Consider the following 23,074-nt stretch of genomic DNA (forward strand, 5'->3'; position numbering starts at 1 on the left):
TTTATGATTTTTTTTAAAAGTTTTTTTTAAGTTTTTTTTTTACAATATTTATGAAAAATTGTTATTTCCTTTTTAATTATTGTAATATCATTCCATAAGAAAATCTTCCATAATTCAATTATCTAAGGCCCAATTGTGTAGCTCTTTGTTATGATGCGGAAGTGTAGATATTTTGTATGATGTATTATACGTAATTAAAAAGTTCGTTCAATTGTCGTCTTTAGTTTTGATTTCAAATGGTTATTTCATTAGTAATGTTATTATAATTAATTTCGGGATCTAATACTACATATCATTTAAACTCTTTCATGTGTTTTACTTTTCGCTTTATGTTTTTATTATCTTGCAACAGCACAAATTTTCTAGCCTAACCAAAAAACTTTTTTAATTTTGTTGATTGAATGATATGGTTTTAGAAGAGTATTATTCGTGCATTTTGTTTTAAATAAGCATAATACCAAGTAGAATTTAGAAATTATAACGCTAAAATTCAAGAAGTACATAGAAAAAAATAATGCAAGAAAAACAAAATAGCATTCCATTATTTTATTGTAAAAAGTGCACACAATCGAAAGGACATTTTTTCATTTGCTCACTTTCAATTTCAATTTTTAATTTTTGCTTGAAAGAACTAGCAACTTAAATTAATTGTCACAATTATGCATGCTCTTGTGCATACTTAATGAATATAATGTTTATTCTAAATGGAAATACTATTAGGAACTCCCATAGAAGTAACACCAGGTTCAGAAAATGGCCTCAACAATTCATAAGGCACAACACCAGCTCCATTTCTATTCCTTAAGTTCTCATTAGCATTCCTCTCATCAATGATCCCATCCAACTCCTTCAACCTCCCGTTAAACTTCTCGAAAGCCGCCTTAATCATAGGTTCATTCTCCCAAGAAGGCTCCATACTCTCACCTAGATATTCCTCGTCGGGTGAATGACCCGAAAGTACGTCCAAAATTGCCATTACTCTAGTAGCTTGTATTTGAGAAGGGTAACTTCGAAGTAGGGTCTCCTCGGGTTTATCAATAAAGTGTTTCCATTCGTCAATAGTGGGGTCTTCTGTAGGCATCTTAGCCCTCATCACAGTAGGCCTATTAGGAAAGTAACCCGCATATGCATATTGTCCGAAGTTTACGGCTGCATGATGCCCTGAAGTAACCCATATAATGGTTGTTACAATTTGGATTAGGTCTTCGTTTGTTTTGAGGTTCGGCCACCATGGCTCGTCTTTCTTGTCTCCGTGCCCTACGGTTCTTACCTCGGTCCACCAAGCTTGAAGCTCTTGGTCCGATTCTACTAGGCTCGGGTCTTTGTAGTAGTGGTTCACATAATCTGCCACCCATTGCTTTAGGATAGACCATAACTCTAAGCCATCATTCGCGTATGGGTAGTCCTCTATTGTTAGCTTTAATCCGTGTGGTGCTGATGGATCTTCTTCTGCCAATCCCCTATAATAAAGGAGGAATACATGATAAAATAACGTTGCAAATCAGCATAAATAAATGTTATGTTTTCATTTATATTTCTCAATTTTAAATTCTATTCTTATAACACTATAAGTAGTCATAAGCCCATAAGGACTATGTATATTATTTTCTACTCCGTATTAATTAATTAACTGATATGTTTGACAAGATTTTAATTGTTACAATAGTGTTTGTTCAATTTACACCATGGATAACATGAATTAAGGAGTAAATTCGTGTCTAGTTAGTTAACTAATTCATGCTTCATTACCAACCAAATTGATGTTGCAAAAGTGTATTTTAATTTTAAATTACCTGCTAATAAGGTCATTTGGTAAGGCTTCATGATCAAATCGCCACTCCAAGCCGTAAATGACAGAGCTAATCTCACAGGCATACTTCCCGGGTGAGAAGGAACCCTCAATGATACCGCCTGCATTAATCAAAGCTAGCCGAGCAAGAGCGTTGATCTCTACGGTGTATCGAAAATGAGGGTGCAATAGCCTATATATTGGGTGCATTTCACTCAATTGACGATTTGCAGCAATTATGTAAGGTTCCGTGCAACAATGAGTTCTAAGCCTACAATCATCAAGTAAAGATATGTTTAGGTACAAATTAAATATTTAAGGTAAGTTAAGGGCTTGTTCTCATTGACTGAACTGAAATGAATATTTTATATGAGAAGGAAATTAGGAGCTGAATTGAACTGAACTCAACTGAAAATAAACGTATGAGAACAGGCCCAAGACCTTAATTTGTAGCATATTAAAAAAAAGGATAGCAAATATGTGGTTTTAAAGTTATCAACTTAACTTATCCAAGTGCAAAAAATAGGTAAAATGAACGTACCAATGGCTAATAAGTTGGTGGTAACCCGAGTCATGGGAAAGGACATGTGCCTTAGCAAGCTTCCATAGCCAACCGGAAGTGGCACTAGTTCCCGGCATATACACTTGCTTCCATTGAGGCTTCCCATCTACGGGAGGCCGAGTTAATTCAATACCTAAAGGTCTTAGTGTTCCATCATCATTAAGGATGAACAAAGTTCGTGATGCATATAATGTTGTCCCTTTTTGCTCCCTTACTTTGTTCACGTATGGCATAAACATGTCATGATAATCAATTATAAACAACTTCTTTTCTTTCAATGCCTGCCAATATCATCATTTTTTCTTAGTCGCCTTAACAAGTATGATATATTCATTTACATACATTGCACATAAAAAAAATATGGATAGTTTTTCATGGGACATGGCATTTTTATGAATAAACCAACAACTTTATTTAACTTTATTCAATTGTGGAGCCCGCAATAATGATTGTTAATTTATTCACGAAAATGCCCCATGAGAAACAAATTTTGTTTCTCACTATGAGAAACAGGGAATTTTCCTATATATATATAGTTGAACAACATAATTGATCTTATAACAACCTGATCAAGAGTCATGGAACCCTTTATCTGGCTCTGTATGAGCTCTGTTGTGAAAGCCGATTCGGATGGACCGTAGATGTTAGGATCCAGATTACTCTTTAGTGGCCATTCCTGTGAGAATGACATGTAAATATGATTACAATTTCATTTTATTTTATAGACGAAATAGATAATTATGCACATTTCAGTGATTATTTAGGCCTTCATTCGACCTCTAGCATTTTACATAAACTATATATAGTGAAAGTACGTTTATGAATTCTTGTATTAGTTGTATATAAATTAGGTTTCAAATTATACCGTGACACGCTTGATACTCAAAGGATTCAAGCCAGCAAGAGTTTGACGAGAGAACTCCTCATCTCTAAACCAAGAAAACCTATCCCCTGCAAGTCAACCATAAAATTTACTATATTAATTAACTACTTAGCTTAATTAGTCAAAACAGTCAATTATGTCAAAACTATTACTCCCTTTATTATGTTTATGAATATCTGGCACGCTTTGACTTTAAACACAACATTAGTTAAAGTTGTGATTTAAGACAAAGCGTGTCAGATTAATCTGGAGTAACACTTTATATTAAGAGTTAGTAATTAAGTTGAGTAATTAGAAAAAGTTCATACGGTCAAATATCTTAGGGAGCTCAAAACGAAGCATGTTTTTTTCAATGTCAGTGACGGCCCTGATGAGCCTAGGCAACATATTTTGCAAGACTCCATTTTGTTGCAATCCAGGACAATGAACCCCTTCGTTGAATAGCGAGTCGATGGCAGTGAAGTATGGAAATCCTTGATCAGGATCAACCATGGCGGTCTCTAATGATGGTATCACAGCATGCAACACCGAGTACACGGTTGTGAAACCAAATTGTGCTTGCTTCACCTCTGAGAATTGTTCATCTCTAGGTACATACACTGTATTAGATCTGCTTTCCGAACTTGGATCTGTACATGAGATTGCATTCATAAGATAAATTTGAATGCGTATATTTAAGGAAGGCCCCATTCATCATCAAGTGGCAAACTGGTAATTAAATTAGCAACATTTTATTATTAATTGGTCCAACGATAGGATTGTTGATGAACGAACACATTTTAATTTGTTTATCAAAATAAACTTGTATTTCTTCAATAGATTTAAAGGTATGTATATATTATACTTTTCATTATGGTTTTTATTGATGAAATTTAATAATAAAAAAAATATATATAGGTTGTTATACTCTTGCAGTGTGTATCTTGGAGATCATGAAAAGAAATGAAATTAATACCTGTCTTAGTAGGAGGACGTCCAGTTCTACAACGTCGAGGGTAAGGAAGATCTTTGCTACCACCCAAAGCGGGTCTAGCCAATGCGGGATCTCTATCAGGATCGCCAACATCGTTGTAAATGTCATAATCATAAATTCTTTCAAAGCACTTGCGCTCCCCCTTTCCATCCCCTCTCAAACTTTTAAGCTCCTTTTCTCTTAACTTCTTCAATCCAGCTGGTGTTTGTGATGGCAAGTATGACTATATGTATATAAAATAATCGTTACTTAATGATTGTACAATTATATATCAAATTCAATGTTGAGTTTTATTTAATTTTCAACTATTTGAAAATCCATAAATTTGAAAAAAAAAAAAATCAAATAGAATTTGTCAAAAAAAAATTAATAATTAGATAAAATCAATCCGACTACCTCATACATGTTGGGTGACCAATAATTATCAATTAGTCAAACCGAATTGAAAACACTTTATAATATGAAACAGTTCTAATGTCGAAAATTCATACCAAATAAAAAATAATTAACATTAATTATTGAATTGAATCTAACCTAATATAAGTCTTGTATTATGAGACTAGATATACATAGAGTCAATGACATATACATAGTAAATTAAACTTACCATAAAATAATTTGTATAAAACATATGAAATACTTGGGTCAAAAAAAAAACATATGAAATACTCCCTCTTCTTTTGTTTTAATTTTCTTTTTTTTTTTTTACTCCGTTAGTGACAAACTAGCACTTGTTAGTTGTCATTCATGTCCAGACAAATGTTTGATTTCTAATATATTTAATTATTTATCAATAAAGACAATTTATAGTATAAAATTGATAGTAATTATATACAAGTAAAAAAAATTAATTCAAAAAATAATACTCCATATGTAAATAGTTGAAAAAAAATAATAAAAAAAGTTAAAGTGTATCACTTAAAATACTAAACGTATTTCATTATGTAGAGTATTACTCGTACCTTCTTAGTAAAGAAAACCCTTTTTTCAGGGTTGTCGAATTTGGCATGGACCCATGTATTGCAATTAAATTGTAATGAACCAAAAGGCAAGCCATCAAGGACAATATCAATGAGGTGCATCTCTGTATGGTGTTCGTTTTCAATAAGTACAGCACCAACTTCTCCAAATTCTGGTGGGACTACCAAATCTGATTCATATTTTACCAATCCCTTCTCCGATTTTGTTCGGTGGGCGTATCCTTTGATTGTCGCCTTCTCCAATCCTGATTCTTTGACAACATCATACAACAAAAATTATTAAAAGCTCGACTCATTTAATTTTTATGTATGTCCCGTTTAAAATACTCATGTATATAGTTATTACTTATTAGAAAGAAAAGAAAAAATTACGAATAGTTTATATGTGAAAATGTGGGATATTGTTAGATTTGTCACAATATAATTTTCAAATCTTAAATGCCTTAAAATAAAGTCAAATGAGTTGAACTTTTAGGATTAGAGGGAGCTAGCTAAGTCACATAATCTATAATTAGATTAATTAGTCCAACTTTTATTTCATTTGGTACAGTTAATTAATTAGTCCAATTATTGCACTATATTATCAAGTATCAACATATATGTCCACCCTTAATAAATTGATTGTCGTTCAAATTGTACGTCCTGTCAAGAAATTAGAAAAACAATACGTTTGTATTAAAGTTTCTTTAACTAGATGAATTGAATGTTACTTTCTATTTGGTTGCGCGCATGTTACTTACTTTGTATAGAAGTAATATATGCTTGAAAAACTTTTGTATACACCTACTTTACATTGATGTTACTGTACATCGAGCAGTATAAGAATAATTTTTACCTAATTTTAGGGTAATGTTTTGCCTTTTTTTGAATAACTTTAAACCTAATACAATTTTTATATAAATAGACAACAAAAAAGTTTTATAATGGTAATCTAATTACATTCACTCACTAATAATTAATTTTTAGTCATTTAAAATGTGATTTTATACTAATAAAGCGTAGATAATTTTTATTTCTATTAGGTTACTTTTATGCATATTGGAGTAACATTTATTCATTTCAGGGGTAACTTTTGATTACTTTAGCCATCTTTATTATGGATGTACACCCGATTTATTTAAAAGTTTGTGTATATGCTTTGATTCTATCATAAAATTATGAGTAATCCACCCGCTAAATAGAATAGTAGAGAAAGCATAAATAAAATTCGTAGTAATATCAAATTCGTAGTAATATCATATCAACGTGTCATTTACTTACTCGATTGAGTCTCAGCACTAACAAGCTCCAAAAGGATGGATTTACCCAACAAATCAGTCATATCATCAAGCCCTCGGTTAAGATTAAGGTTGCTCAATAAACCAATCGCTGGTTGTACTGAAATGGTGGCCTTAACCTTCACAGCCTGTTCACCACCTACGGCTGCCACTGCCTTAACTCTAAGGCGGCCATTTCGACCACGATGTGCCCTAGTAACGGCACCACCACCACCATACAACTTCCTAGAAAATAATGCACCAATTGATGCATTATTTACCCTAGATGAATTGTATAGTTGAACAAAATTAGTTTCATTTCCATTAACAAAGGGCTTTGGCAACAAAAAAGGTGATGGGGTTTTGCTAATATTATTGGTGGATGTGTTCAACATCTTTATTTTAGATAAAAATTTATTTTTTTTTTGGGATGAAAAAATTGGTATGATACATTATTCCTTTTATAGATGGTGAAGGGCATGCTTGGAATTATAATATTACTAAATTTGGAATATATTATGCAATTACAGCTTGTGTGAACCATGTGGTTTATACAAGATAGATATATCTAGGGCAGATATTCATATAATTATTTTATTGGAAAAATGGAAATTAAAAATCCAACCTTTGCGCGGTCTTACAATAAAAATCCAACCTTCGTTTAATCTCAGAAAAATCTAACCTTTATACCCCACCTTCATCTAAAGATCCATTACCTGTTGATGACCGGTTTTTGTAAGTTATATGCCACGTGTCAACTACTAATAGGTCAATTGTTTTTTTAATTATTAAAAAAATTAAAACAAAAATAAATAAAAAAACAAAAAAAAATTCAAATCCCCTTTTCCACCACCACCTTCCTCTGCCACCACTCCCTCTCCCCCTCCCTCCCCGGCGTGCAACTCCCCTTCCCCTGCGCGTGCAACGCTAGCCACCCATCGATCTCACCCACCGCCAAATCCCAATTGTCGGCAACCCAAAACTGACCCTAATCCCTACCCTGTCCTGACCCTTTCTCCACCTCGACCCTAAACCGACCACCACCTGAAATCGCATCCCCCATTCCACCTGAAAATCGTAACCCATCCCATCCCCATTTGCTGAAACCCGTAACACCCATAATTAGCCATTTACATGGGTTTTAATCCAATTTCAACAAAAAAAAAAAAAAACAAACAAACAAACTTTACACAAATTAATTCATGGAAGAGGGGATGGTCGAATTTTGCAAGGGACGGGGAGGGATGGTCGGATTTTGTAGGGGAGGGGGTTAGGGTGGTCGATTTGGGGATTAGGGTGATCGGGTTTTCATGGGAAAGGGGGTTGGGGTGGTCGGTTTTCATGGGGAAGGAGTTAGGGTGGCTCGAATTTTGGGGGGGGAGGGATTAGGGTGTGGGTTCTGGTGGTCGTGGTTGGGTGGTTGTGGTCGGTGACCGGAAAATATGAAGGAGAAGGAAAGAGAAAGTAAGGAGGAAGGAGAAAGAAAAAAAAGGGAAAAAAAATAACATGATTAACAGGTTCAAGGTCAAACGGATCTATAAAAGAAGGTAGGGTATAAAGGTTGGATTTTTGTGAGATTAATTAAAGGTTGAATTTTTATTATCAGACCGCCCAAAGGTTGGATTTTTCTTTTCCATATTTCCTATTTTATTTTATTTTATTTTATTTTAGGATGCAATAATTATCATTAATAATATGATATGTATGACATACTCGATCGTATTCCTAAGAGTTATGGGCTGGCACGTTACAACTCATGGATACAAAATTGCAGAATTGAATAATTGGTGTGTTATACTGTTATCATTGATGAATTATTGTTGATATAATTATAATATGTTTTTTGACTGAAAATTGTTATATTATACATATAATATACTGAGTGACAATTGTTATACTTATATATATGTGCAGTAGTAAAAACTCTCTCGACAGATCAACGTCCATAAAGATGTTTCAATATTCCGTTTAAAGTCCATCCACAAATATATTCTTATTTATTTATACTTCTTATTATTACTTTGTTTGCTTTTTTTATTTTTATTTTTTTGGAATCGTATTACGTACTCTGTTTGTTTAATGGTAATGTATATAATGAAAAATCTCTCTTTTATTAACATACTAAAGACATGTTCACATTTATTGAACTGAGCTGAACTGAACTGAGCTGAAATGAATATTTTATGAGAGAAGGAAATTAGGAGCTGAACTGAACTGAAATTAAGCTGAAGAGAACATATTCTAAGCAATTATTACTAGTCAATGCTTAGTTTGAATTAATACAATTAAATAGAAATTTACAGCAATTAATATTGATTGATCATCGACCAATTATTATTTCCGTAAAAATTCCAACTAATTAAATACGAAGTATGAACTACTTTTAATAATTTGTGTAACACAATATCTTTTTCTAAAAAAAAAAAAGAAGTAGAATAAGGAGATAGCAATTTTTTATAAAAAAAATAAAAACATTTTGATGTATTCAATTCCTAATGAGATCGATACAAATCATGCAAAATATATATATGGAGAAAAATAAATAAATAACTTTTAAGTTCATTGAATATAATTTAATGCTCTCATAAATAATAATGTGAAGTATGCTTTCTTCAAAATTAAAATAAATAAATAATGTGAAGTATTCTTTTTCTTTGGGATGATATATATAATAAAGTAAATTAAACAATACCAACAAATTTATTTGTTGAAAAATTATTTTGTAACAATAAAAATTAAAATAAAATAAAATAAAGTGTATAATCTTTGCATGTTTTGTATTTTTTAAAAAAATTAAGATATAATTTATTAAAAAAAATATGTTAAATGAGTAGGTGGATGGTTCAAGATGGAGATCCAATCCGATTTATCACCCACTCATTGCCCACTTTTCATCCATTTTTTGTCCATTTATTTATTTATTTATTAAGACGGGTAGATGGGATTAATATATATATATATATATATATATATATATATTATATATATATATATATATATATATATATATATATATATAGAGGAAGGCTCATGTAAGAACCCTCCTCTATATAAGAACTCAATCTTATATAAGAACCAATCTCAACCATTTATTAGTTTTGATCCAACCATCTAAAACCATCCTTTAGTAATGGCATTTCTGTAATTCTTTTTTTATGTTTTAAATTTTTTTGCCTACTCTTATGTTCTAAATCTAGTCTACCTATTTTCTAATTTTTTTTTTCTATGTTCCAAATTTAGTCTACTTATATACTAAAGTTTTTTTTTTTTTTTTTTTTTTTTTTTTTTTTTTTTTTTTTCCTATGTTCTAAATTTTTCCAACCTATGTTCTAAAGTTTTTTTTCTTCTTCTTATGTTCTAAATATTCTTTTACCTATGTTCTAAATTCTTTTGCCTATAATCTAAATTCAGTCTACTTATGTTCTAAAGTTTTTTTTTCCTAAGTTCTAAATTTTTACTACCTATGTTCTAAAGTTTCTTTTTTTTTGTTTACGTTCTAAATATTCTTTTACCTATATTCTAAATATTCTTTTATCTATGTTCAAATTTTTTTTTTTTCTATGTTCTAAATTTAGTCTACTTATGTTCTAAAGTTTTTTTTTCCTGTGTTCTAAATTTTTTCAACCTATGTTCTAATTTTTTCCTATATTCTAAATTTTTTCTACCTATGTTCTAACGGTTTTTATTTCCTATGTTTAAAATATTCTTTCCTATGTTCAAAATTCTTTTGCCTATGTTCTAAATTCAGTCTACTTATGTTCTAAAGTTTTTTTTTTTTTTTTTTTTTTTTTTATGTTCTAAACTTTTACTACCTATTTTCTAAAGTTTTTCTTATATAGTTATTTATAAATATTGCCTATGTAGGATTCGAACCTATATCAACTATGCATTTGCATAGTGCTCTACCACTTGAGCTAATAGGTTTTTAATATAAATCAACACCCTCCCATAGAAGCCGAGGAAAACAATCACATGCAATGTAGAAACTCAAATGCGACAATTTTGCATAAAGAAGATCTATGGACACCCCATTGAACTTAAATCTCATCACCGGGACAAAAGCATCAGGCACAGGGTGCAACTTTGTAACCTCAGGCATCTCAGAAAGCATCTAATGGAGTTCTTCGAAGAAATCTTCCTATATCCAGTAAAATATAATAAGTTAAGGGGCACTAAAGTAGCAAAAAATAATGGAAAAAGTATAGAAGCAGACAAAAGTTATATCTTACCTCTCGCGTAGCATGTCTAGGGGCAACACATAGGATATTTATATCAACTCCAGGACTACGCACCTATTTACAACAACAAAAAAAAAAACAAGAAGAAGAATTTAAAGCATAAGAAAACAAATATCTAGAACATAGGAAAAAATTTAGAACATAAGCTGAAAAAATAATTTAAAACATAGGAAAAAATTTAGAACATAAGCTGAAAAAATAATATAGAATATAGGAAAAAAAATTACTACATAGGAAAAATTTAGAACATAAACAAAAAAACATATGAAAAATAATTTAGAACATAGGAAAAAATTTAGAACATAAATTGAAAAAATAATTTCGAACATAGAAAAAAAATTTAAAACATAAGCTGAAAAAATAATTTAAAATATAGGAAAAAATTTAGAACATAAGAAAAAACTTTAGAATTTAGGAAAAAAATTTAGATTATAGGAAAATTTAGAACATAAGCAAACCAACTTTTAAAACATAAGAAAAAATTTAGAACGTAAGCTGAAAAAAAAAATTTAGAACATAGAAAAAAATTTAAAACATAAGCTGAAAAAAAAATTTAGAACATAAGGAAAAAAAATGTATAATATAGGAAAAAAAATTTAGAACATATGAAAAATTTAGAACCTAAACAAACAAACATTTAGAATATATGAAAAATAATTTAGAATATAGGAAAAAATTTAGAACATAAGCTAAAAAATAATTTAGAACATAGGAAAAAATTTAGAACATAGGAAAAATTTTAGAACATAAGCTGAAAAAAAAATTTAGAACATAAGAAAAAATTTAGAACATATGCTGAAAAAAATTATTTAGAACATAGAAAAAAAAAATTAGAACATAAACAAACAAACATTTAAAACATATGAAAAATAATTTAGAACATAAACTGAAAAAATTAATTTAGAATATAGGAAAAAAATTTAAAACATAAGTTGAAAAAATAATTTAGAACATAGGAAAAAATTTAAAACATAAGCCGAAAAAATAATATAGAATATAGGAAAAAAAATTTAAAACATAGGCTAAATTTAGAACATATGAAAAATAATTTAGAACATAGGAAAAAATTAAGAACATAATCTGAAAAAATAATTTAGAATATAGGAAAAAAAATTTAAAACATAAGTTGAAAAAATAATTTAGAACATATGAAAAAATTTAGAATGTAAGCTGAAAAAATAATTTAGAATATATGAAATAATTAGAACATAAGCAGAAAAAAAATTAGAACATAGGAAAACTTTAGAACATAAGCCGAAAAAAGTTTAGAACATAAAGAGGGGTTCTTATATAAGATTGGGTTCTTATATAAGGAGAGGTTCTTACCGGATCCCTCCCCTATATATATATATATATATATATATATATATATATATATATATATATATATATATATATATATATATATATATATATATATCCCAAATTTTTACACTCTCTTTTACATCATATTCATTTTTCTTACACCCAAGACCCAACACCTTTTACCTTATCTCTATTATATTACTCTTTTTTTTTCCTTACACAGTTACACCCACTTAACTATTCACATGTATAACTCAAAACAAAAGTATATTGTAAATGAGTCATACTTTTATAAACGGAGAAAACAACATAATAGATGAATCCTTATATCTATTTAATTAATTAATCATATTTTGTATCTGTCTCTAAACCCTTTCTTTTCTCTTTCCTACCAAAAGAAAGAAAACTTTTTTTTTTTGTTTATATATTAACATATCTTTGTCTATCAAGTCTAGCTATGTATACAGGCATGTAGCTCGTGTCTTTAATTCTTCACGATAATGACGGAGTAATAAATGAGAACTTGATTTTTAACAAACCATCATAATGATCATACCTAAATATCTAATATGAAGTTATGTAAATCGATTTCTAACAAACCATCATCTTCAAATCATCAAATGTACTAGTATAGTGAATCATAACAAGTACAGTATCAATAACTATATACTAAAAAACAAACCAGCAATAACACTTGTCATCTTCTGGTATGTCATTAATTAGGTAATATTTTTATTTTTAAAAATCTATTAAGTTAGGAAACAAATCACTTACAAATATATTATTATTATTTTTTTATACATATTCCATATTAATGCATAGTAATTATTACATTTAAAATAAATAGATTCCACAAATCTTTCTTAAAAGAAATGGACAAACTATAAATCAAAAAAATCAAATTCTTAAAATAATTTGTCACCTAAAAAAAATATTACTCATATTTTTTGCCTACTTTTGTTTTAAATGGGTACTATTAGAAGTTACAATTAAAAAATGCAAATACCAAATCAACGTACTCCGTATCATACACTTTTATTATTACTTGACTAATTTAATATTATAATACTTATTAATCAATAACGTATAACTATATATAATTACTAGGTTAAGTCCCGTGCCATGCACGGTAATTTTTAATATTTAATATTTATCATTAGTTTAACACTATTATTTAATTATAAAAAATTATACCTAATTGCAAAATAGGATGAAAGTTCTGTAATTACAAAAAAAAAAAAAAAAAAAATTATCACACTTAAAAAACAGAGAGAATAATATATGCATGACTAATAAAAATAACTATGAATTACATTACAAAGTTATAGATAGCAAACTATTATAGTATTATTACATATTATTGTATAAAAAAATAAATAGGAAATGAAATATTATTGCATAATTTGTATTAAAAGCTTATTTAAGAAGCTTTGGCCCAAAAAAATAAAAATAAAAATAAAAACTTTTGGAGGGAAAATTTTTAATCAGGAGATGACATGTGTCATTCCTGGTTTCGCCTTTAGTATAAAGTTATAGATAGATTACCGTGCATTGCACGGGATCTAACCTAATTTTAATATATGCTTAATGAATAAAATTACATAAAATATTATGTAAAGCGTAAATCACTAAAAAAAAACGTTGAGTTAGAGGTATCCGACTAGGAAATCGCCTTTTAAGTTCTTCGAACCCAAAACAATTAAAGTAACAAAATAACATTATACTACGGTAGTTAAAAACAAGCTCACTTGGTCAGTCTCACCACTCACCACCCGAAAAAAAAAATTAATAAAAATAAAAATAAAAAATAAAATAAAATAAAATATACTACGTATTTATGTCAGTATGTCTCATAATAATTGTATGGAGTATGGACCATATTTTATACTTGTACAACATATTCAATATGGCTTATATAGGTGTATATATTGTGGACCACTAGTCCATACCCAACTCAATTGCGGGCTTCTGAAGCTTTTGATTTTCCACGATAAGATATGTATCCTGGCCCCTTTGTGGTTGTAATTTAGATTATTATCAAAATCTACTCTATCCGAAAATAAAAACGATTTAGTTTTAAGTGAGCTAAAAGGACTTGAATTTAAATCTATATCACTGAACATGAACACATAACATTGACCTAATGCTAGAAGCCAACTTATATACGACGATTATCAATATTGATTCACATATCTAACTTGACAACTCTATTGCTCTCTCTGTTTTAAAATACATATTTTGACTTTTCCATTATTTATATAAGATTATATCTCTTTGACCGATATTTATTTTTTAAAAATAGTGATGTTGGAAATAGTAATGCAATCGGATGACTCGCGCCCGATCGGGCGAAGGTGGTCAAGGAAAAAACAGGAACTCTCGCGCCCGATCGGGCAGCTTCGCCCGACCGGGCGACGGACAAGAGTTTTTCTACGAGATCTTCGCGCCCGATCGGGCGGGCTTCGCCCGACCGGGCGGCGGACTCAAGGTTTTGACGAGCCCGATCGGGCGGCTTCGCCCGATGGCTCGCCCAGATTGGGGATTTCAGATCGCCCGATCGGGCGGGCTTCGCCCGACCGGGCGCGAAGCTACGTCTGGAAAATCTGATCTCGCGCCCGATCGGGCGGCAGCTCGCCCGATCGGGCCCGCCTTTTTTCCTAGGTCGGTTTGATTACGTGTTTCCTATTTCCAGGACTCATATAAATACGAGTCATACCTTTTTCATGATTTTTTATTCTCTTTCTAGCCGAAAACACAAACCTACCTTTTGAGATCTGAACAGTTCTTGAGCAATTCCACTCTTCGAGTTCGGGTGCACGAATTACGGAGAGAGTTGCGTTAAACTTGGGGGGCGTGCGTCACTAGGAAACTTGTACCGGTGGTGGCGTATTTCGCTTCTAAGGCAGTGGATTATTGTTCTACGGCGCGACTGTGAGTTTGGGATCTTCAATTCAGGAAAGTTCTAATCTTTTGCTTGTTATTGATTTCAACGGTTATTTTACCAACAATTTAGAAGCGAAATATTTTGATTTATTTTGTTGATATCATGACTAGCAATTCTCAAACTCGTCTATACCTAGATTTGTCTAAGGTTGAGTCTCTTGATGGAATTAATTATAAGAGATGGTCACAAAGGATGTTAATTGCTTTTGAACAAGTAGAAATTGATTATGTCTTGTTTAGGGATGCTCCAAAACCTATTGAGCAAACCAATACCATGATTGATATTCCTAGTACTCCTGTTCCTGGGAATAAAGAATCTAGATCTAGTCAGATGACCACTACTGTTGTTGCTAATGAATCTGAAATCAAGAAATTTGATCGTGATAATAAATTTGTTAGAGGTCATCTTTTGAACAGCATGAAAAACAACATATTTGATTTGTATGTTAATATGAAATCTGCTAAGGAGATGTGGGAGTCCTTAGAGAAGAAATATGGTGCCGATGATGCTGGGAAAAAGAAGTATGTGACTGGAAATTGGTTGAATTTTAAATTGGTTGATACTAAGCCTATCATGGACCAAGTCCATGTGTATGAAAATTATGTTGCTGAAATTCTTGCTCAGGGTATGAAGATGTGTGAAATCCTTCAGGCTAATGTTTTGATTGAAAAATTGCCTGATTCCTGGTCTGATTATAGAAATCACCTCAAGCATAAAAAGAGGGATCTAACCCTAGAAGAACTTGTGAGCCACATGAAGATTGAGGAAGCCAATAGGCTTAAGGATGTTTCCTCTAAGCCTAAAAATGTGTTAGCAATCAAGGCTAACCTTGTTGAATCTGGTGCTGACTCTGACAAGAAAGCAAGTGATAATCGTGCCAAGAAGGGGAACTCTGAGAAGAAGGGAAATCTCCAAGCTAAGGGCAAGATTGGGAAGAAAGTCACTAGCAAGTGTTGGTCATGTGGTGTAGTGGGGCACTTTTCTTCACAGTGCAAAAACAAGAAGAAGAAAAATCTGAAGTCGAGTGGAGGAAACAAGGATCATGCTCATCTGGTTGAGAATGAGGATGAAGATGTCATTGCTGCAATTGTCTCTGAAGTCAATCTGGTTGAGAACAACAGTGAATGGATTGTGGACACTGGTGCATCTAAACACTTCTGTGCTAACAAGGACTTGTTTGTCAGTATGGAAGATGCAAAGGAAGGAGAACAAGTCTACATGGGAAACTCAAGCAGCGCTGAGGTACTTGGAAAGGGCAAAGTGGTTCTGAAGCTGACTTCAGGGAAGATCTTGGCTCTTCACAATGTGCTGTATGTTCCTTCTCTTCGTAGAAATTTAATTTCTGGTGCTTTGTTGAACAAAGTAGGAGTTCAGTTAGTTTTTGATGCTAATAAACTTGTGTTAACCCGTAATGGGGAGTATGTTGAAAAGGGTTACCTTAGTGGGGGCCTATTTGTTCTTGAAATTGTAACTGTTCCTTCAATGAATAAGATTTCTACTTCTGCTTATATTGTTGAGTCCTTTGAATTATGGCATAGTAGGTTGGGTCATGTTGGTGCAACAAAATTGAAACAAATGAAAAGTTTAAATTTGCTCCCAAATATAGATGGATTTGAAAAGTGTGAAGTGTGTGCGGAGTCTAAATTCGTGAAGAAACCCTATAAATCTGTCACGAAGAGAGAGACCACACCACTCGAGCTAATTCATTCAGATTTAGCAGACTTTAAGAACTTGGAAAGTAGAGGCGGGAAACGCTACTATATCACCTTCGTTGATGATTGCTCTAGATATAGCAGGGTATATCTTCTGAGGACGAAGGATGAAGCTGAGTCCAAGTTTCTGGTATATAAGGCAGAGGTAGAAAATCAGTTGGAGCGGAAAATAAAAAAAGTTCGCTCAGACAGGGGTGGAGAGTATGGCTCCGATTTCCTCAAGGACTTATGTGAAAGTGAGGGAATAATTCATGAAGTTTCGGCCCTGTATACTCCGCAACAAAATGGTGTGGCAGAGAGGAAAAATAGGACCTTGAAGGAAATGATGAATGCAATGCTCCTAAGTTCCGGGCTGCCAGATAATTTGTGGGGTGAAGCGGTACTATCAGCTAATTATGTACAGAACAGAGTAACTCACAAGAAGTTAGACAAGACTCCATATGAAATATGGAAGGGTTATGCTCCAAACTTGAATCACATGAAAGTATGGGGGTGTCTAGCTAAGGTGGGCTATCCATCGTTCAAGTGCTCAACTATAGGTTCTAGGACCTATGATACAGTATTCATTGGCTACGCTGAGAATAGTGTCGCATACAGGTTTATGAGTCTGGAAGATCACACTATATCTGAATCTCGCGATGCAGAGTTCTTCGAACAGGTATTTCCTTTGAAGAAAAATTTAGTTACTAACGATGTTTCTTCAGTTCCTTCATCTGCAGGGCCAGAAGTTGCTTCCCCTAGGGTTGAAAGTGAGAGTCAACCTAGGAGAAGTAAAAGGCAAAGAGTGGAGACAAGCTTTGGACCTGATTTCCTAACAGCCTTTATAGCAGAGTGCGGAAATCTGAGTGAGTTCGAAGATGATCTAGATGAGATCATGCTGTGTCTTCAAGTTGTGGATGAAGATCCGAAATCGTTTTAAGAAGCTATGAGTTCAGTTGATGCAACCTTCTGGAAGGAAGCTGTAAACAGTGAGCTTGACTCAATCATGTCAAATGGTACCTGGGAGCTTGTGGATCTGCCCAAAGGGAGTAGAGCCATTGGGTGCAAGTGGATTTTCAAGAGAAAGATGAGAACCGACGGCACTGTGGAGAGGTTCAAAGCTAGATTGGTGATAAGAGGATTCACTCAAAAATTTGGCCTTAATTATTTTTATACTTATTCTCCGATGACTAAAATTGTCACTATTCGTGTTTTGTTTACCTTAGCCTCATCTTACAATTTGATTGTGCATCAGATGGATATTAAGACAGCTTTTCTGAATGGCGATTTGGAGGAGGAGATTTATATGGAGCAACCTCCGGGTTTTGTAGTTCCTGGGATGGAAAATAAGGTGTGCAGACTAAAGAAATCCTTATATGGCTTGAAACAAGCTCCGAAGCAATGGTATGAAAAATTTCATAAAACTATTCTTAGTTTTGGTTTTGTTGTCAATGGTAGTGATGCATGTGTGTACTCTAAGATGTATGGTGCGCAATGTGTGATATTATGCCTGTATGTTAACGACATGCTCCTGTTTGGCACAAACATGTGTGTCATAAATGAAACTAAGAAATATTTAAATTCAAAGTTCGAGTTGAAGGATTTGGGAGAGGTAGATGTGATCCTTGGGGTTAAGGTTACTAAAACCAAGAAGGGATATTTTCTGTCTCAGTCTCATTATATGGAGAAAATTCTGAAGAACTTTAATTGTTTTGATTTGCCTCCTTTGAGAACTCCTTTCGATCCTTCTGGAGCTTTGGTGAAAAATATGGGGGACGGTGTGTCTCAAACTGAATATGCTAAGGTGCTTGGTAGTCTGATGTTTTTAATGAATTGCACTCGCCCTGATATTGCCTTTGCAGTTAGTAGACTTAGTCGCTATACTCATTGTCCTAGTGAGCAACATTAGGTTGCTTTGAGGCGTGTACTCAGATATCTATGTGGAACCATGTCTTGGGGATTGAATTTTGTTGGTCATCCCTTGGTTCTTGAAGGGTATTGTGATGCAAATTGGGTAACGGATAGTGATGAAACAAGCTCTACAAGTGGCTATGTGTTTACCCTTAGTGGGGGTGCAGTTTCATGGAAGTCTGGTAAGCAGACGTGTATAGCTAGATCAACTATGGAAGCTGAGTTCATCGCATTGGATCTGGCCACACAAGAGGCAGATTGGTTGAGAAATTTGCTTGTTGATATTCCTCTGTGGGGGAAGCCGTCACCACCTGTTTCTATGCATTGTGATTCACAAGCCGCTATATGTGTTGCTAAAAATAGTGTTTACAACGGCAAGAAAAGGCACATAAGAGTCAGACACGAGTCTGTGAGGCAGTTTATTGTGAATGGGGTTATTTCGTTGGACTATGTTCGAACAGAGAAAAACCTGGCAGACCCTTTTACTAAGGGTTTGAGTCGTAGACTAGTGGTGGAGTCATCAACTGGTATGGGTTTAGGACCTTTGTTGTAATGACTTGAAATGGTAGCTATTCTAGCTATGTGATATGATACATTGGTTATAATAAATTCAAGAACCTGTTTTGGTTATTTTGTTTCATTGAAATGAATCATGTGGATTTGTTATATGTGTATCATGTGTTTGAATCAATTACTCTATAAGAGTTGTAAGTTGATTCTGTTAGGATGAGTTTATCTCTTAATGTCATTAGTCTAGTTGTTTTCTGAGCAGGGATAGATGGAGGTGCTTACATAGTTAAAACCTTTGTCCCAGTGGCTCTTAAAACAGGATAGATAATGACACCGAAAGTTGAAGGGTTGAACTTATGTTCTTAATGTTCTAGTTCCACTGCATGGATTTCTTAGGTTTGCAAGGTGCTTAAACACGTTTAAGCCTGCTGGGAAAGACCTTTGAATTTGCTGGGAACGTGTGTGAATAACACATAGGACGAACACCTACGTGAGTACGAGAGGTGGCCTCTCTCAAGGGAAGAATGGAGTATTGTTTTCCTGAAGTACTCATGAGAGCCCAAGTGTTGGCCAAGATTGGTGGAGTTGCTTAAGCTCTAAAGTCAAGATATGTGTATTCAAGGTCCCTTCCTCGCTCCTAGGAGTTCAAATCTTAGGATACTCACTAGGGAAATGTTGAAAACCTTGTGCACTAATGTGTTAGTTCAAACCTTTGGATACTAGCATTTAAGTACTAAGACTTTCATTTACTGTTCAGATTTCATGTTGAAGATCCGCTCGCATTAGTGGGGGATTGTTGGAAATAGTAATGCAATCGGATGACTCGCGCCCGATCGGGCGGCTCTCGCCCGATCGGGCGAAGGTGGTCAAGAAAAAAACGGGAACTCTCGCGCCCGATCGGGCGGCTTCGCCCGATCGGGCGGCTTCGCCCGACGGGCGACGGACAAGAGTTTTTCTACGAGATCTCTCGCGCCCGATCGGGCGGGCTTCGCCCGACCGGGCGGCGGACTCAAGGTTTTGACGAGCCCGATCGGGCGGCTTCGCCCGATGGCTCGCCCGGAATGGGGATTTCAGATCGCCCGACCGGGCGCAAAGCTACGTCTGGAAAATCTGATCTCGCGCCCGATCGGGCGGCAATTCGCCTGATCGGGCCCGCCTTTTTTCCTAGGTCGGTTTGATTACGTGTTTCCTATTTCCAGGACTCATATAAATACGAGTCATATCTTTTTCATGATTTTTTATTCTCTTTCTAGCCGAAAACACAAATCTACCTTTTGAGATCTGAACAGTTCTTGAGCAATTCCACTCTTCGAGTTCGGGTGCACGAATTACGGAGATAGTTGCGTTAAACTTGGGGGGCGTGCGTCACTAGGAAACTTGTACCGGTGGTGGCGTATTTCGCTTCTAAGGCAGTGGATTATTGTTCTACGGCGCGACTATGAGTTTGGGATCTTCAATTCAGGAAAGTTCTAATCTTTTGTTTGTTATTGATTTCAACGGTTATTTTACCAACAATGTAGTTGTGTTAGTATTGTCTCATAGTTGATACTTTAGATATCTTAATTTTTCAGCTCTTTATCAATCATGGACATTACAGTGTCTTAAATTTTCAATTTTTTTTCATATAAAATGTATGCCATGTGTTCTCAAATATAGCCCTAACCTACTTATATTTTGAAAAAAATGTAAATAAATTGTATGTTTAAATAAATTGAATGGGACTATTCAAGAAAAAAGGGAAGGGGGGGGGTGTAGCCTTTTTTTATTTGTATTCTTGTAGGCTAATTATCCACGTGTAAAACAATTATGTCCTATTTTAAATTTTAGCACACCAATGAATAGCCGAGCCCACCATATCTATACACCAACAAATAGCCCATTACGTTGGCCAGTTGTCCAATGTCGCTAACTAATGGGCCTCATTAACTCCTGCTAAGATACTTTCATAGCAAGTAGCAACTTGAGAGAGAAATAGAGAGAGAGAGAAAAAAAAAAAAAAAAAAAGACCATAGTTTCACTAATTTCCAACCAATTATTAGTAAAGGGCAACTTTAAAATAAATAAATAAATAAATAAAATTAGTAAAGGGCAACGTGATGGTATACAATCATATTATACCTATTAAAAAATATAAATATTAATATAAATAAAAAGTTATAAAAATTAGAGCAGTATTTTTTTGTATGAGATTAATCGCTTATAATAGAATAAAGCAACTCCTATAACACTGAATCACCGACCGAGTAACCTCTATAACACATATGAGGTAACCTCTGTAACAGTGATTGAACAACCCCTATAACATTAATGAAGTAACCCAGGACAATTGAATGTTGTATCAACATATATAATGAATGGAGAAGATGTAAATGTGAAATATGGAGGTGAATGGGGGAGATGAGAGGATAAGGATAGAAAAAAATTAACTAAAAACAAATAAATAGATTAGGACTTAGAAGGTCAAAAATAATATGAACTTAAAATGAATAAAGATATTTTTTTATGGAAATGATAGTCTGAAATTAAAGAGGGGGTAATTATCATTGCATATGAAGTATTTCCAAATAAACCAAATTTGATGTAAATAGTCCAAACTCACATACCTATCATCAAAGCGAGCACAACCCCACAAATCTTACATTTTCATTTTGTTAAACTTTGTACCTTTAGATTATTCCAAAATTTCAGATAAGTATGTTAGGGGCGTGCAGTGGCTCTACCATACTTAGTTCTATTTTAATTTTGGTTGTGTTTTAATAGTTTGTTTTTTCTTTCTTTGCTGTCGTTTAATTTTGTTTCTTATTTATTTTTAATTTATATATATTAAAATAAATTAAGAGAAACTTATGTTATTGACAACAGCTTTTAAATTAAGTTTGTTTTGACTATAAACCCTTATCAATAACTTAAATTTAGTTAAACACCCAAATCATAACTTATTTTTATTTCTTAAAACAAAATAAACTTAAGGATCTTTAGTAAATTGAATTGAGGATTTCACATCAATAGTCTTTTGTGTCTTAGGGTCTGTTCTCATTGACTGAACTGAGCTGAACTGGACTGAACTGAATTGAAATGAATATTTTATAAGAGAAGGAAATTAGGAGCTGAACTGAATTGAATTGAACTGAACTGAACTGAACTGAGTTGAGCTGAGCTGAACTTAACTGAATTGAATTGAACTGAACTGAACTGAATTTCAACGTAAGAGAACATACCCTTAATGTTAGTTTTAATAGATAATAGTGTTTGAAGGGAAAAATAATTTTTTCTTGTTACTCCATTATTCAATCTTTATGTCCTAGGGAGTTTAATATTTAAGGGTTCTTACATATATACAAGGAATAGAGTCTCTCAATGTCGGTGATAATAATTCCATATTTAGGTTGTTATAATGTTTTTGTAGAAATTTAATAATTTTAGTCATACGACGTCTTAAATATAAGTCTTAACTAACAAATGCATATTAAATTATATCAAATAATTCTATCATTAAAAACATTGATAGTTGAAATTTGAATACGAGATCCAACATTTATGTGTACCCCTTTGATCTTTTAATATTGTAATCTTCTTAGTTATGTTAAGAAAAAAAACATATATGTGCTGATGTGCACCTCTTTTACATTGCTATTTGATTAATGTTTTGTTAGGGGTATATATATATATATGTAGCTTTGATTACAATGGTACACATGTAGAATTATTTTATTACTCAAGGTTTTAATTTTGGCATTGATAACGTATTATTGATTCATTTTGTTCTCACCATATGTTCTCTTTTTCGTATCTAAATAAGTTCAAATACATATTCATAATCCTTGATCGAATTATGAGAGGCTTATAATTAGACAATATGTAAATATAGGTTCTACTTGAACATACGGATATTGACTTGACTAATTAAACTTGACCGCAAAACCATGAATGCTTAAAAATTATCCAACTCAAAATGAAATCAAACCTGAACTGCCAACAATAAATCAACCCCAAACCTAACTCGATGCATGCAACCTAAACTTTACCTTGAAT

At 32.8% G+C, this 23,074-nt stretch overlaps 1 protein-coding gene across 2 annotated transcripts; it reads right to left on the reverse strand.

Moving 5' to 3' along the window:
• Positions 1-512: 512 nt before the first annotated feature.
• On the reverse strand, positions 513-6,885 carry LOC110695977 (linoleate 13S-lipoxygenase 2-1, chloroplastic-like). 2 transcript variants are annotated; one of them, XM_021873227.1, is made up of 9 exons: positions 6,448-6,885; positions 5,170-5,432; positions 4,190-4,430; positions 3,543-3,863; positions 3,217-3,302; positions 2,917-3,027; positions 2,331-2,632; positions 1,794-2,060; positions 513-1,460 (listed from the first exon to the last, which is right to left on the reverse strand). In XM_021873227.1, exons 1-9 carry the CDS (start codon positions 6,836-6,838, stop codon positions 701-703), a joined length of 2,742 nt encoding a protein of 913 aa, XP_021728919.1. In that variant the 5' UTR covers positions 6,839-6,885; the 3' UTR covers positions 513-700. The 2 variants fall into 2 exon arrangements, with proteins under 2 accessions (XP_021728919.1, XP_021728918.1); XM_021873226.1 differs by having other exon boundaries at positions 5,170-5,438.
• Positions 6,886-23,074: the final 16,189 nt, after the last annotated feature.

The sequence above is a fragment of the Chenopodium quinoa genome, unplaced genomic scaffold (assembly GCF_001683475.1).
Source record: "Chenopodium quinoa cultivar QQ74 unplaced genomic scaffold, ASM168347v1, whole genome shotgun sequence".
NCBI classification, from domain to species: domain Eukaryota; kingdom Viridiplantae; phylum Streptophyta; class Magnoliopsida; order Caryophyllales; family Amaranthaceae; genus Chenopodium; species Chenopodium quinoa.